At 39.3% G+C, this 15,739-nt stretch overlaps 2 protein-coding genes across 3 annotated transcripts; one reads left to right on the top strand and one right to left on the bottom strand.

Annotated features, from left to right (window-relative positions):
* Positions 1-390: 390 nt before the first annotated feature.
* On the top strand, positions 391-2,939 carry LOC131669928 (transcription termination factor 5, mitochondrial). Of its 2 annotated transcripts, none has more exons than XM_058945150.1 (6): positions 391-722; positions 796-929; positions 1,015-1,342; positions 1,412-1,842; positions 1,916-2,131; positions 2,221-2,939. In XM_058945150.1, exons 1-6 carry the CDS (start codon positions 495-497, stop codon positions 2,426-2,428), a joined length of 1,545 nt encoding a protein of 514 aa, XP_058801133.1. In that variant the 5' UTR covers positions 391-494; the 3' UTR covers positions 2,429-2,939. The 2 variants fall into 2 exon arrangements, with proteins under 2 accessions (XP_058801133.1, XP_058801132.1); XM_058945149.1 differs by having other exon boundaries at positions 2,200-2,939.
* A 184-nt stretch (positions 2,940-3,123) lies between these two features.
* LOC131669865 (retinal homeobox protein Rx-like) lies at positions 3,124-13,915 on the bottom strand. The gene is made up of 6 exons (XM_058945056.1): positions 12,228-13,915; positions 11,170-11,460; positions 6,959-7,037; positions 5,610-5,833; positions 4,453-4,844; positions 3,124-4,336 (listed from the first exon to the last, which is right to left on the bottom strand). Exons 1-6 carry the CDS (start codon positions 12,382-12,384, stop codon positions 4,103-4,105), a joined length of 1,377 nt encoding a protein of 458 aa, XP_058801039.1. The 5' UTR covers positions 12,385-13,915; the 3' UTR covers positions 3,124-4,102.
* Positions 13,916-15,739: the final 1,824 nt, after the last annotated feature.

The raw sequence follows: 15,739 nt of genomic DNA, 5'->3' as shown, positions 1-15,739 counted from the left end.
TAACACTATGACTGCATTATTTTTTAATACGAGATGATTAAGAAGACATTGATTTTGATCAGAAATTAAAATTAAAAGATTGTTTAAATAATTAGATGAATTATTATATAACACTTAGTATTAATTACATAGCAAAGTGAATCAACCTTCAATAATTTTTATTCTAGCAGATATGTTATACATACACTTTTAACTTTATAGTCAAACTAATATGATCCTAACCTAGAAAGTAGTGCATGTAATGTGTTGTATTAGTTTTGTTGATTTTGATTATATAGTATTATTCAATACTATAGTATTATTCAATACTAAAGATTTTTTATATAATTATAACATAACGTTGTAATGGAAAAATGTGTTCATTTAACAGATATCTCAAGTTATATTTTCTTTGTAGAAAAATTTTATATTTAATTCATCATTAGTTTATCTCAATATAATATAAACAAAAAAATGTTTCTCAGGGAACATATTTTTATTTTTGTATTCTAAATATGTTTTTTAAATTAATAAAATCTAATAAATGTACCTCGTTTTGTAAATTATCATCACAAACATTATCTGAAAATATTCACACTTGTCAAATATCTGCTGCAAATAATGTACCATTTTATAATGATTATTACCATAGCAATTTTGCAACGAAATTGGGACGAAGATTAAGAAAAGTTTCAGTAATAATCAATCAAAAACACATTAATTCTGTGATAGCAGTTTTAAAGGTACCTTTTTGTCTTCACAATATTCATAAATTACTTTTTTCAGAATTAAAAAATAATAATTATTTTGCTGTAGAAACACAATATCGACACCAGGCATCTTCATAACAGATCTAGGATTTTTCACCATACACCATGGGCAATTGAACAAAAAATTATGCTTTTAGAAGAATTGGGAACTGCTAATATTACAACTAAAACTTTAATGCTGTGAATAAGAAAATCCTGAATATTTTCTCAATGTGTATTTTCAACGATTCTATTTGAATGACTAATGAAACACTATTTATTTTAGCTTTCGCAGAAGACTATTATTACCTGTTAACATTTTCAAGATGTATATACCACTACCTCAAGATAAACCTCTGGCTGATAATTTATTTGCATATATCAATAATTGTAATACAGATCCTGAAGAAATAGGTATACATGAGAATCAGACAACAAAATTGTATCTCCATCTATGTTTAGTTCATTATATTAAAGATAAACTTGAGCTTAATCCATTACAAGTAAATATATTGAAAAATAGAAAGAATAATGCATTCTTAGTTCAAAGTTTTAGATTATTTTCTAGAAATTTAGAATTTCTACGAGATGATGTTAAATTATCTAAAAAAAAAGTATGACGCTATTAGTTTTTTAATTATGTCAATTGTTTGTAAAATTATAAACTTTAAATTGGTTTCCAGATAATAAGACATTATTTTACACTATTGTCACGGCATCCTGATCAGTTACAGATTATTTATAATTTAGTTACAGAGATTGCCAATGAACGTGCCCAATTAATTGCAATACAGTATCCACCTATGTTTGAACATAATCTTGATGATTTTAAAATTATTGTATCATTTTTGAAAAAACATGTAAATCATCCTGAAAAAATAGCCACTTGTCATATGATTAGAATTTTTCAAATAACATCTGACGAATTAAAGAGGAGATTTGATTACTTTTCAAAAAATTATTACACTCAAAATTTAGTGAACCATCCAAAATTTATTAATTTGATTTCACTTTATCATTCTGTACTCCCAAGATTAAGATATCTGGAAGAACAAAATTTACAATATGCAACAATACAATCACTTACAACGTATAAAGCAAATTACCATGAAGAGTTGAGTATAAAATTATATACTGACTTAAAATTACATTGAATTGCTTATATTAATGGCTTTTCTAATTTGCAGTTTAGTAACTTTTAAAAGCTTGAATGTGAATGATATAAAAAGTTTTTTTCATGTAAACTTTGGCAATGATGCTTGTGAAGCATTACAAATATTCAAGAAGCACGTTTATTATAAATTTGTTACTTTGTATTCAATGAGAAAATCTTTAGATTATCTAAAGGGAATATTTCCTGGTGATATGATAAAAGAATATAGTTATGCCATTTTGTATAATGAGTAAGTATTTAAAAAAATTTTAAAATTATTAATATATTAAAATTTGTTTAATTGTTATATTAGATTAGAAAAACGAATTTTTCTTTCAGAATGGATCTTCGAGCTGCTTATAAAGAGGTAATGAAAAATCCAGATTATTGCAAACTTCCACCTAATCAATTGTTAACATTGTGTTTGTACAAAATAGAATTGAATAGTCATTTTACGGGTGATCCTGTATTGGCACCTGGGAAATATTCCGAATTGTTGAAAGATAATGTCTACCAGGTTGAACAAATAAGCAAAGTTAAAGAATAGTGAATTTTGTATATAGACTTATTTTTTATAAAAATGATTTGTTACAAACTGAAAGTATTATTCCATTCAATATTTTCACTATTTGCAGCCAATGGACAAGTGCAATATTACTTGTTTCAAAAAATCACGCACTCGTTTTGACATATCGGTGTCTCAGTCTGGTTATGAGACTCACCGTCAACAATAAAAGCTAAAACTAAATTAAATCGGTTTTAAGGACCCTATATTCTTCTATAGATATATAAACCAATGTAAATTAATAGGTCGTCTTTGCTCCAAGGTTTAACCATGAGTGTCTCACTTCGAGCAGTGCTCGCAATCAGAAAAATAAAATATAAGTCGATAGTTTTTACCGATCGAAGGACTCAAAATCTATTTTAGATTATTTGGTCTATTTAGTTTTCTTTTAAATAAATGTTTGAAAAAACCAATAGACCGGTCGATCCAAAATTAATTCATAGTATTTTGGTCTATAAAAACTATCGACATATTTTTTCGGGTTGCAAGTACTATACGCGGTGAAATCATGGAGTAAAACCGACCCATTAATTTACATTGGTTTACATATCTATGGATGCATAAGGGGGGGGGGGGCTCTTAAAAGTCAAAATATCAAAATCAACTTAACCCAAATATATGTTAAATATCATTCAATAACGAGTGTTCTTTTTAAAGTATTTTTATTGATATGAACTCAGAATGGAAAATGTAACTGTACAAAAAATGTATAAGGTCTTATATTCTATATCAGAATAATTAATAGAATACTAAAGAGTTATACGTTTTGTATGTAATAGATAACTTTTATAAAAATAATTTGTTACAAATCAAGGTTGTTATTTATTCAAACAAATAATAAATATCGTTTTTAGACTTTTATTAAAATTTTCACACACTTAAAATGAATAGGCAACAGAAAATAAGCTTAGATGACGTATATAATGATAATCTTATATAGCACTATAACAGTAGGGCAATTTGTGAATCAAATTATATTCAAATAAAACAGCAAAAGAAAAAGGCACTGTATATGAGTTAGTATAGTATTTTATACTCGGGCTCACTACGAGGACGCACTAAGGCACTTATCACTAAATATGTTTCTTACAACATCTACCTAAACACTATAAATTGTTAGATGCGCAAAAAAGTACAGATGGGTTGCAGTTATGCACTTGATATTTATTGACATAGCGTGTCATTAAAAAAAGAACTTTGGTTTTATAGAAAATTAAATCCATAAATACAACTTTGAAAAAATCACACTATGGTTGAGAAAAGTTAAATTATACATCTCTGTTATCCTAACGAAAAAAAAAAATTAATCTTCTGTTATCTCAGAGTAACGGATATTTTTAACATGTAAATATACACTTTTATTCCTAATAGTGTATTCTAAAGCAATTAGCTTCATTCTCTGCTTCGTCTTACTTCTTTACCATCGTGATAACTTACGTAAAACACTTAACATTTTGTAAATGCGTACAAAAAATCCTTCGCTGACCGAGGGTTGGCATTCAAATTCCTACGCGGTAGGTAAACAAATTTTTTCATTCAAACTACATTCTTCTCTTGATATAAAAAAGCTCTGTCGAATCTTTTTTCTCAACAGTATGGCATATAACACGTCGGCTCAACTGTAAAATCTTGATATTCCGAACCCGAGGGTTCGTGTCAGTTCAGAAAAGGCGGCAGCTGTACATAGTTCTGCTGGCTTCCTGGTTCGCTCTTCACCAGTGTTTGCTCTTTCATGGCTTGTCTCGCGCTCGTCGGCGAATGCATTCCATATTCATTTTTGTGGTCTTGTTGTTGGCTCTGCTGCTGCTGTTGTTGCGAATATTCACTCGTCTCATGTTGACCGTACTTGTCCGAAGGACTTAAAGCGCCAACATAATCCAATTTTCCTTGCTAAAAAAATATTTGAAAATTTGATATAGAAATCATCACGGTAAAAGTATTTTTCTTAGTCTTGTTTTTTTACTGATCCTCGGTAAAAATATGTATACCGTTTCTATAGAACTTACCGTATGGTGTTCATCATCAGCCGAAAGATGCGTGGGTGGCGAATGAGTCGGAACCATAGTCTGATAGTCGGATCGTGCAAGAGCCGGTGGCGGACTGTTACTTGCATTCATGTAGTCTTGGTGCACGCGCATTGTATTCCCCGTCGGTGCAGCGAACAACGAAGCGTCGTGTTGTGGAAGCATCGTCGCGTACGAATAAGCAGTGGCAGCTGCTGAACCATTGTTTCCTGGACCACCAAAGGACGTTGAATACGGCGAATTCGAAGGACTTAGAAGGTTCAAATGTGGTGCCAAATCGTATGCTGGTGAATATGTCCAAGCGTCTGGTGGTGCTGCGCTTGTAGTCGATGTCGCGAATGGGTTTAATGTGCTGTTGAGTGTATTGAATGAACCTGAAAGTTTTTAATTTTTAATTATAAACTTTCACTATATTGTTATAATTAGGATTCTTGTTTGACCGGTGAAATATCAAAATAGTTCTAGAAAATTGTTGGAGGTTAAACATTTTTTGCAATGTATCTGTGTATGTTGCATTCAACAGTAAAATTCAACATAGGAAAATAATTCTTTACGTTATAAAATCAATATTTTTATGGTACTATTGCTTATCCCCTAGTTTAATGGATTAATCGATTTTAAAATTTTGATTGTTCTTTTGTGAAATTCATTATCACGCAAATTACATGAAAAGGAGGTCAAAATTAAAAATATTATCTCTTCATGTTTTGAAATTCTTAATGCAACAGTATTGTTCGTGAATGCTACGTAACAGATATTTTTAACATGTAAATATACACTTTTATTCCTAATAGTGTATTGCAAAGCAATTAGCTTCATTCTCGGCTTCGTCTTACTACTTCACCATCGTGATAACTTACGTAAAACACTAAACAATTTGTTTACCTACAATTTGGTAGGTAAACAAAATAATTCTGATAACAAACAATTTCGCGCGGTCAAAAAAAACATGAGTTAAAAAGATTTCGAAGACACGAAAAAATATTTTACTATCAAACTGAAATCAATAAATTTTTTTCATGCTGAAAGATATGAAAAACAAATTTCACTGGTGACCTATTACTAATATATATAAAAGTCGGTCTTCCGTAAAAAGCTACGACCAAATAGAATAAGAGAGAGAAAGAGAGAAGTCTTACCCGTGAGTCCAGGACTCGCCGATCCGGCGGCCATGTAACCAGCAGTCTTGCGCGGTGGCTCGCGCTTGCGCCACTTGGCACGGCGATTTTGAAACCAAACTTGAACCCGAGATTCCGATAGTGCAAGTTTCAATGCTAGCTCTTCGCGAGCGAATACGTCAGGGTAGGGTGCGCGCTCGAACGCGCGCTCGAGCTCTTCAAGCTGATAGGCCGTGAACGTCGTTCTGCAAAAGGGTAAATACAAGTATGTTTATCAAATCGGCGACACCAATTGTTTGGTAGCACGCAGCAGGACGCGTCGCGCAAGGGGATGATACGATGATAAGATGAGCAAAGGTTAGCCGCAACGACGACGCACAAAATGACGTACGAATAGGCGCAACGAAAGTTAAGAAAAAAAGAAACAACGAACCGATGATTTCGGTGCACTTTTTTGATCGATCGCATACACACACATTCACTCCCTTTACAGGTAGATGCGGCAACGACTTCGTTATTTGACTATTGCGGTTGACTATCAGTGGCAGATAGCCCGGTCAACGTAGTTAACTACGAAGTTACGTAACATTGTTATATTTGAACCGCTGGAATACGGTGTTTGTCGGTTATAGTTAAGATACATTAGTAAATGCGGGAATACGACTAGCTGGTTATTACGGGAATGCGAAATACATTGATTCGCCTCTTCTTCTTCGCATTTCTGCCGAATTTCACTGAAATTTCGCTGTATGCGTACGACCGCTCCCGACCGCGATTACGGTGGTACTGTCTTGTTTCCTCCCAAAAACGATCACGTCGTGTAAATTACAACGCACGTACATAGCAACATTGGTACGACGGAACAACAGTTTCAGTTTCGCCGGAGCCACGATGCTTCACGCCGACAAAAAACCGAGAAGACAAAGCGGCTAAACTGCTCAATTAAGCGATAAGCGTCTGCGCGACATATTGCTGCGTATATATAGGACAGCCCGACCGCCCCGAAAATTCCATTGCGTCCCACTGTAACCCACCCCGGTCTCTCCCTTGAACGTCAGCGCCGCGGCAATGAAAAACCTCGGGAGAATGTGCCCCCATCCGGCCACTCAATTTAAACGGCGATCGTGCGATAAAAGCGCGCCCACGCCACGGAGCCAGATGCCACGTGCCGCAGAAAATCGAAAAAAAGAGGGAAGCCAGGGAATTAATCGGACATATGCGACGATTGCATGCGGGGCTTGACCGACGGCATTTGAAGGTGCGCGCGAGGAGAGGTGGGTGGGTGTCGGCGCGAAACCTAATCCAAACGCGCGGCTCACTTTTGGCGGACGTGGGTCGATATTCTACGTCGATGGCTTTGCCGCGCTTACCTCGTTTTCTTTTTCTTGATACCGTTGTTCTCGGTCTTCTTCTTCGAATCCTTCTTCGCTGGCTGCGCCTCGTTGATCACTGTAACGTTATTATCGATCATTCATTTTCTTTTGGAAATTAGATTCATTTTTTCTTTTACTTTTTCCTGTCACCAAGATATCATTCTATTGCTTCCTAACGGAGCCGGACAAGTCGCAATTGAGCTAATACCAGATTCTTACTGCATTGAAGTACCCCTTTTCAAAGATATCTTATGCGGAAAATTTAAAATTCCATATCTCCTTCCTTAAAAAAATGATGGATACGATTTCGTCACCAACATCCAGCGCCGTGATTGGCCGAGCTTTCAAAAACCGCGAAAGTTCAAATTGTTTTTATTTTAGTGTATGAATGATCAAATTGTTATTTTTAAATAGAAAACAAAAAATATATTATTTAGATGGATAATGTATGAAGTAAACATGAAAGAATGACATGAATTCGATGTAATTTATTTATTATCTTAAAAAAATGATGAGTTGCCGACATCCAGCGTTGTAATTGGTTGATGCTTAAAAAGAGCACGAAATTGTATTTTCCTATACGTTGAAATATTATTATTATATATTTTTAAAAAGATTCAAATAATGTAATAAATAACAGAAAAACAGAGAAGAAAGAGCGTTAATTAACACTAGTGCATCCCTAAAACGCATGATGCATAATGTAATAAGCCAGTTTTCATCGAATCGGGCAACTCGACGAAAGTTTAAATCGACCATATCTTCAATAGATGTGACAATCGCACTAATCAAGCGATAACTGTTGAACTTTCAGATGCTGTTAACTTTGAGTTTTTAATGAATCAAAGCATTGTAAACGTAGCCTTTTAGTGTACATCAAATAAATTACACTAAAGAGACATAGTACCTCTGCTATATAAGTACCCTGTTCTTTTTTAATGAGCTTGTCTCTATAGTGTAATTTATTGGACACGCGAATAAAGTTTATGTTTACAATGCTTCAATTCATTTAAAATTCAAAGTTGGCAGCATCTGGAAATTCCAGTTATCGCTTGTCACGTTTGATTATCGCATCTAATTGAGAGACAACCTTATAATAACAAAGTAACGATGGCATAATAGTATTTTCACTACACGCAGCCGTATTCGGGTTTTTACGTACAGAGCACACTCGATCCATAAATGGCTCCTATACGCGCGAGCAGCTCCTGCTAGTGTAATAGCGCTATTATACTAGGAGGTGGCAGCAGAGGGGATTCATTACGCTAGAGGACGACTCACCCTCCAGTGCAACTTTCACTCACCGCATAGGACGTAAGTTAGCTAAACGAATAGTAATTTTCATTTAACGCGACAAAGGCATGGTTTTGACAGCACATGTTTGTGCCAGCCGGTTCAATAGTATCGACAGTGTTCTTAATAAAAGACTTGAAAAACAAAAATGTTGTTTATTATACTTAATATATTATAAACCGTGTGTTATAATATATTGAGTTGCGTCGTATATGACTCATTTACCGACCGATTGTTCTCGGTATGTAAAAACACTTGTGCGGTCTTGCTATAAATTAACAAATTTTTTAAGCACCAGCGGAACAAGCGACTTCACACCGAAGAAGAGAATATTTGCATCGCGGGATATAAAAGCTCGCTGCCATTCAAATTCGTGCAATATTTTGTTTATCTAGAAAAGCTAATAACTGTGCAACGTCAATACTATCATTCTTCTCGTTTTTTATGACATGAGAACTTTTAATTGAATGTTAGGAACTCGAAAGAGGCTCAGATTTACACTGCCGTTTACAATTCATCTAAGTACTTACAGAACGATTCTGACACTTTGAAAAAGACCTGAATTGTGACAAATGACAGCTCGAAAATGAGCCATTGCGCAGGAGCGTCACAAGAATGTCAATATTGTCAATGGAGTAACAAATCAATGTTAATGAGTTTTGTGCTGGACCCCAGCCACTGTGCCCAGACCAGTTCTAGAGATTTTTCAAGGGCGCGTATTTTCAAAAGAACAGAAAAACGAATAATAAAATATCAAGTAAACTATACAAGCCTAAAATGAGTCATCAATCATACGTATGTAAAATTAAGAGAAAATGAATATTCAATTTTTCAATAATAAGCAATCTTTAAGAGCTGCAAGAGATAGAGGACGTGCAGGAAGAGAATAGTAATAGATTGCAATAACCGGGAAAATTAATGTATTTTCTTCAGGGCACATGGATAATTAATAATAAATAACTTATAGAATTATAAATCGAATCTAGTATTTATAGTAAACTTCATTATTTTTTATATTATTAAAAATTTCATAATAAAGGCTTTCAAATAGTTTATTTATGTGTTGGAATGGAAAGATTACAATATTATTATATCACAACCACCTCTACCTCCTCTTCCTGCACATTTACCCTTTGCAGCTCCTAAAGATTGTTTGTTATTGAAAAATTGAATATTTATTTTCTCTTAATTTTACACATATGTGCTGAACGACGTATTTTAGACTTGTATAGTTTAGTTGATAGTTTATTATTCTTTTTTCTGTTATTTTAAAATAATCGCCCCTTAAAAATTCCTAGAACTTGTCTGGGCACAGTGGCTACGCAATGGCTCATTTTCAAGCTGTCATTGGTCACAACTCAAGCCTTTTTCAAAGTGTCAGAATCGTTCTGTAAACGTCCATAGCAAGAACACACGCACATTATATATGTACATATGCTTCTCGAATCTCGATCAGTTTATAAATGGTTAGTTTACATTTTACGAATAAAGTCGATGTAATACAATACAAAAATCTCGTATCATATATTATAATATAATGAAAATTTGATATTTTGTAAACAAATTATCTTTCGATACAATCTTCTTAAATAAACTATAGCTAAATTTACCGAAACCATTTGATTATAATCGTTAAATCGAGAAAAATACATAATCGCGGATAAGTAAGTCAAATCAGACAATAATTCTGTGGCTTTCCAGCAGAACCGAATAACTCGAGTTTTCATGATTTCAAGATATTTAAGTTTGAATCGAATACGTAAGATCGGCAAACTAATTTAAATATTTGAATTTCGGCTGCAATGGTCTATACGTTTGAAGCTTTTTGAAATGGCCTTTGATACTTTTTATTTAAGACTTTGTACCGGTTGATATTTCGGATTTGAAAGATCAATTATTGTAAAATATCAGAGAGAATTAAAAAGACTATGTCAAAAAGCAATTGTATTGAGAAAAAAACGATTTCAATTTGTAGATGAGTATGGATATGTTTACGTCAAATTTGCATATAATTTGTATTATGTAAGTATTATGTATATGTCGGTTATCATTAATTTTTATCTTGCAAAATACTACTACAATCGTAAAATGGAAAATGGAATTGCTTAGTTGGTTGTTGATTGAAAACGAAAAAATAAACTTTTATTGCAATTTTCATTGTTTTATTTATTGCACTTTATTCAACTCAATTTATTGAATTATAAATTTCGATATCATAATTAATGAGATTTGTTCCCAGAGAAATATTATGCTATAATTACTTTGTTCTTATAAAATTTAAACTTTCGCGGTGTTGTCCAGTTCTGCCGGAAACGTTTTTTCTTTCTTTTTTTTTTGCATCGTGCATTTAATGGCTCCATTTCTGAATTTGGAATTTTTCACACAAGATATCTTTAAAAAGGGGCATTTTTTAACGCGTTAGCTCGATTTCAATAAAAATCGGACTTCTCTGGTTATACCACCGACAAGCCATCTTTCAAATATCAGTCGTGCAAACTTTTGCCGACCGTGGATGTGCTTGCTGCGTAACGTAAAATTGAATTATAACCAGCCGAGTCGTTGTTGAACACAGTTGATAATCAATTTTCTACACTTCGGGATATTATTGGCGACGAGTAGCACTTAATAAATTGATTTATTTTCAATATTGAAGCAAACGAAATTTGAAGATAGAGCGAGTAACGTTCGTATCTGCTGCAAATGGAATGAATCGCGTCGAAGAATTTTTTGGTCCATCACCTGTGTTCGCTAAAAATTAGGAACAAGCGATTGAAGAAAAAACCAAAAGTCTCGCGAATATGTCGAGCGATTTTAATAGATGCACAAGCCATGCACCTCGGTGACAAAGTCATTCGAACACTTGAGCTCGAATGAAAATGGCGATTCTCGCGAGGCTAACAGAAATCAATACGAACCGGGAGCCAGCTGATTGATTGGGTCGTCTTTCCTCTTCATCGAGTTGCCGAGTTGCAGAGCCTGCTGCTGCTGCTGCTGCTGCTGTAGAGCGCCGGAAGTGGCGGACGTCTGGCCGGCGGCGCTCGTCGCCGACACGTCTTGCGCCTGTGGCATCGGCGCGTACATGCCAGCCAATTCTAATTCTTTTAGTTCCTTTTGCTGCTGTTGCTGCTGCTGCTGCTGATGTTGCTGCTGCTGGTGATGCTGCTGCTGCAAGTGGTGATGGTGCGGCGGCGAGCCTCCCGACGAGTCTGAGGGTGAACATACGCTTGACGTGTGAACCTTCTCCGTAGCATTGCGACGTTGCATGTTCACGGATGCGAGATGCACAAGGGGCATCTCGTATTCTCAAGTTAAGAATGAGTATATTTACTCGAAATCGGTAACGAGCTACTTGAACCTCATTCGCGATGTTATTATTTGAAAAGTAATTTTTGTGCGATTCTGTTACGACCTCGTGGCGAACAGCTTTGCAATCTGGTTTCAGTTGATTATCATTGAATTGTTAGCCAACGATCCAAGTTAGCGATATCATTGGTGCAAATTTACAAGTAGCCGCTTTTTCAAAACTATTGCATTTTGAAAGAGCTTTGATTCTCGTTGGATTTTGAAAAATAATTTATTGTATTCATCGCGCATATTTTCAAATGAAACTCAAGTTGGGTCTTGACGAAAAGGCTGAAATCTAATGGAATACGTGTTTTGGTAACTACTGAAGCACACGTCAAAGCATTTTGCAAGTGTAAATTGAGAAAGCCTTCGAAGCAGCCACTTGTACGGATAAAATCTGAACACCTATCACTAATGGACTGGGGATGCTCGATTGTCGAAGCTGACGCTCACATCGAAGGACACTCGTTCGCTTGACAAAGGCACCAAAGCGGATTGGAAAGGAGTTGGGCTACGACTAGCCGAACTCTGCGCGAAACTCGATTGCGACCAACGATCGACTCGACGCACGAATGGCTAAAACTGGCGCGGCCGCGGCTGGATACTCAAAACGTGGAAAAAGACTCACCAAGCTTGTGGAGATGTCCGCTGCCAGGCGGCACGAGCTCGGCACCATGGTGATTGCCGTTGAGGCCGAGCATGACATGTATGCTGTGCACCCCGCTGGCGGCGCCTCGCACCCCGAAATCCGAGAAAATCGGATCGTCGAACGGGCCCCCGTCCATTTGCTGTCCGTAGATCACCTCAATCTTGGCAGCGATTTCCTCCTCCCCTCGGCTAATAACCGAACTGTGTCGCACTCACTTCGCACGGGCCGACCTCGCGCCACTGTCCGATTGCCGCCGCCCGAGAAATTGATTAATCCAATAGCCGGGACACGAGCCGACGACGATCGCTTATTGATTAATCGAGCGTAATCGTTCGCTCGGCACTGCGACGGCGAGTCGCGATCGCGCGGACGGCCGAAAAGCCAAGGTGTGGGCACGAAAAAAAGCAGCACGTGGATCGGCCAGGGGGCCCAATTGCCGGCAATTGGCGTCGAAAAAGGGATGGGAGAGGGGCGAATTAGCGCCGATTAAGGCTCGTGGCGGACGCTATTGTAGAGATCCGCGCCCAGAGAGAGTTGCGCCGCGACTGGTATGGTAGTCGATTAATGAGCACACGGTCCCCGCGCATGCCTCCCCCGGATCGCCGGCCACACTTATATCATTGCCCCAGTGCACGCCCCCGTCGCTCCGGCCGGCCGGCCAATGAACGACCGCGCGGCTCCGGCCGCAGGGGCGCGAGGGAGGGGGCATTCGACGCGTCTCGTTGCTCGGGTGGGACGACACGACTCTGGCTGCGCACCGACGCGCCGAGAGCGGATGCTGAGCTCATTGCGATGCGCCGTTGTTCGCCAAGTTCTGCGGGACAGCCATTCCGGTCCGGCGATTTATGGACAGGCGCTCGTGGTGCGTTTGCCAATTCTGATCTGTGCGTACCCACTGCATCGACCACGTGCAGATGATGGTCGTGGCTCGATCCGCTAGCTAACTTGATCTCCGTCGTTGCTTTCTTCGAACGGTCGAGAAGCCATCCCCTCTTTGGCCGTCTGGTGCGCGTTTCTATGCGCATTTTCCCAACGAGGGCTAATGAACTTTCGAATGTTCAGGAACGCAAGATGACTTCCGACGAACGTGAAGATATTTCTTCGGTCGAACTTTCAGTAGCAACTTTCCCGTACATCTTTCCACGGGAACGTCAAATTGCTATGTTATTTTTTCCAAACGAAATGAAATGATAATTCTTTGCGAACCGTCTATTCGTGCGTTTTACGGTCAGTTGGCGCGATATCTTCGTAATAATCTTAGGTGGGCATAAAAATGAGCATAACCGTCGATGCCGTAATTACTGTCACTTGCTCGTCGTAGCTCGAAGAAGGCGAGCTGTGCAAACTTACACTCTGACGTCACACACGCGCACACGTCGACTCGTTGCTTTTCGGGGTCCACCCACGTTGCGTTTCTCCTCGACACTGCCGTGCCGCGGGGATGCATTTAGCACTGGATTCGCCCGCAGAGAGTCCGGGGGCGCGAAACGCTTGACCTCGGGAGGTGCCGTCCCTCGGCGCCATTTCGCGCGCGCACTCCGCAGCACCGAGCCCCGCGGTCCGCGGCGCGCTCGCGACGCGGAATGGCGCCCGGCCGACGGCCACGGGCGCGCCCCGGGTTTTTCGCCGGGAAAGAGGCGCGCGAGCCGATGTATCCGAGCGGACCGGCGGCATGGCACTGATGGCGCGTTAAGAGCTCGTCGAGCTGGTTGAGCGGCTCAATGAAACGCAGCAATCGCCAGGAATTGCCTCGAATTGGCCCAATCAAACTACCCCCATTCTATGCGTGTGTACAGCCGCGTATTAACGGCTAATTTGGTGCGTCGCTGCGGTGAGCGCGAGTCGTGCGCGCGCGAGCGGCTGTGGGCCGCGCGGCGGCGCACCGGCCGAAAGACAAGGAGGCCTAATTGCGCGGTGGGCCGTCGCCGCGCGATTCCTCGGCGGACTCGCCACAGGTGCGGGCCCGCGCGCTCGCGCGCTCGCTCGCTCGGTCGCTGCATCGGCGCCGTCCCGGCCGAGGCGAGGCGCGCGATTGCACGCGCACCGCGAGCAACGCGCGCTCAATTTGGGCTTGTTGTTGCGCGCCGCTCGTTGACCGCCGAGCATCGCGCTGCACGCGCTGCGCCTTCGCTCGCAGTTCGGTTTGGGGTGAGGCTCGACGAGGAGGCTTCGACGCCCAATGGCTGGCTGGCTTCGCTGCGACTCGCCCGATACCGAGTGCTCCGACAGTTGTCGTCTGTGCGTTTCGTGCCCTTGCGGGGGGCTCGTGTCAGCCTTCAAGATTGGGACTCCCGTGTCTCGATCGGACGTTGCGGGTGCATTGTAGATGCCGTTACGTGGGAACCGCGTGTCAATGATCTCTACAGTGTTCTTATTCTCGATTGTAACTGACTTTTTTTTCAATAAATACACACGTCAACTCATTGCATTTATTTACGATGTAATTTTTCATTGTCGTCCACTACGTATCAAGAAAAATTATTCTGATAGATCAATTTTCACTTGCGATACATTCCGTTGAGAATATAACAATTATTGAGCGGTGCATTCTGAATCGGCGTACAATGTGAGTATCTCAGTTCGATGTTATATTCGCGGATCACTATAATTTTTTGATGACTGAATAAGTTCGGTTAATGTGGTTACTTAATTTTCTGAAAAAATATCACTTGATTTGATATCAGATGGAGGATTATTCTCGTTTAATTCTGCGACGAATGTTCCGAGCGATTCTGCTGGATCCCATGTTCCTCATTAACTTGCCGCTTATCGAAAGTAAAAGTTGTTGATCTTTAACGAGTTTTAATAACGAAACTGCGTCTTTCTCACAAATACAACAGTTCAACGTCCTCGCGATCAAAGCGCGCGGGAAATCGAGGCAGGACAATGCGTCAGCTGCGCGGTCATATCTCTCTCTCTCTCTCTCTCTCTCTCTCTCCCACGATCGACTTCGTAACTCGCGAGAGAGAGAGACCCTCATATGTGGGCGCACTCATCTCGGCTGCTGTCGGTCGCTGCTGCTGCTGCCCCGTATCGCCAACCCGACGCGGCGACCAGCATGTGAAAGTGTGCTGCGACACGTGCACACACGCGCGCGCACAAGTCGCTCTCTCGATAGCAGTGAGTGTTTTAGGACAGCGTTGATCGGGGTAGCTTAGCTTCACGAAGGAGTTGTGCTCTCTTTTTTCTTTTTCGTTGCTGTTGCTGATCTGGTCGCAGCAATTTACGCTTGACGAGTGTGGATCGTCCTCCGATGGTAACACTCGGACTCTCAACGTAAAATTTTCTAAATGACGCATTGAAATTGTAATTCTCGTCTCTGAATATTTGTTTAAATCATTTAAAGTTACCAAAAATACAGATGATTAATCGCCATTCCATAGGTAATACTTAACAAATAAACAAACAATCGGCCTAAAGTCTTAATGAAACAAGAACACAGACTGAATCTATACCTGTAACTAGCACCGACATCATCTTTATCTGTTACG

The sequence above is a fragment of the Phymastichus coffea genome, unplaced genomic scaffold (assembly GCF_024137745.1).
Source record: "Phymastichus coffea isolate CEN01 unplaced genomic scaffold, Cenicafe_Pcof_1.1 PCOF00098, whole genome shotgun sequence".
NCBI lineage: Eukaryota > Metazoa > Arthropoda > Insecta > Hymenoptera > Eulophidae > Phymastichus > Phymastichus coffea.
Note: the sequence above shows the minus strand (reverse complement) of the source record. Positions and strands in the feature narration are given on the sequence as shown.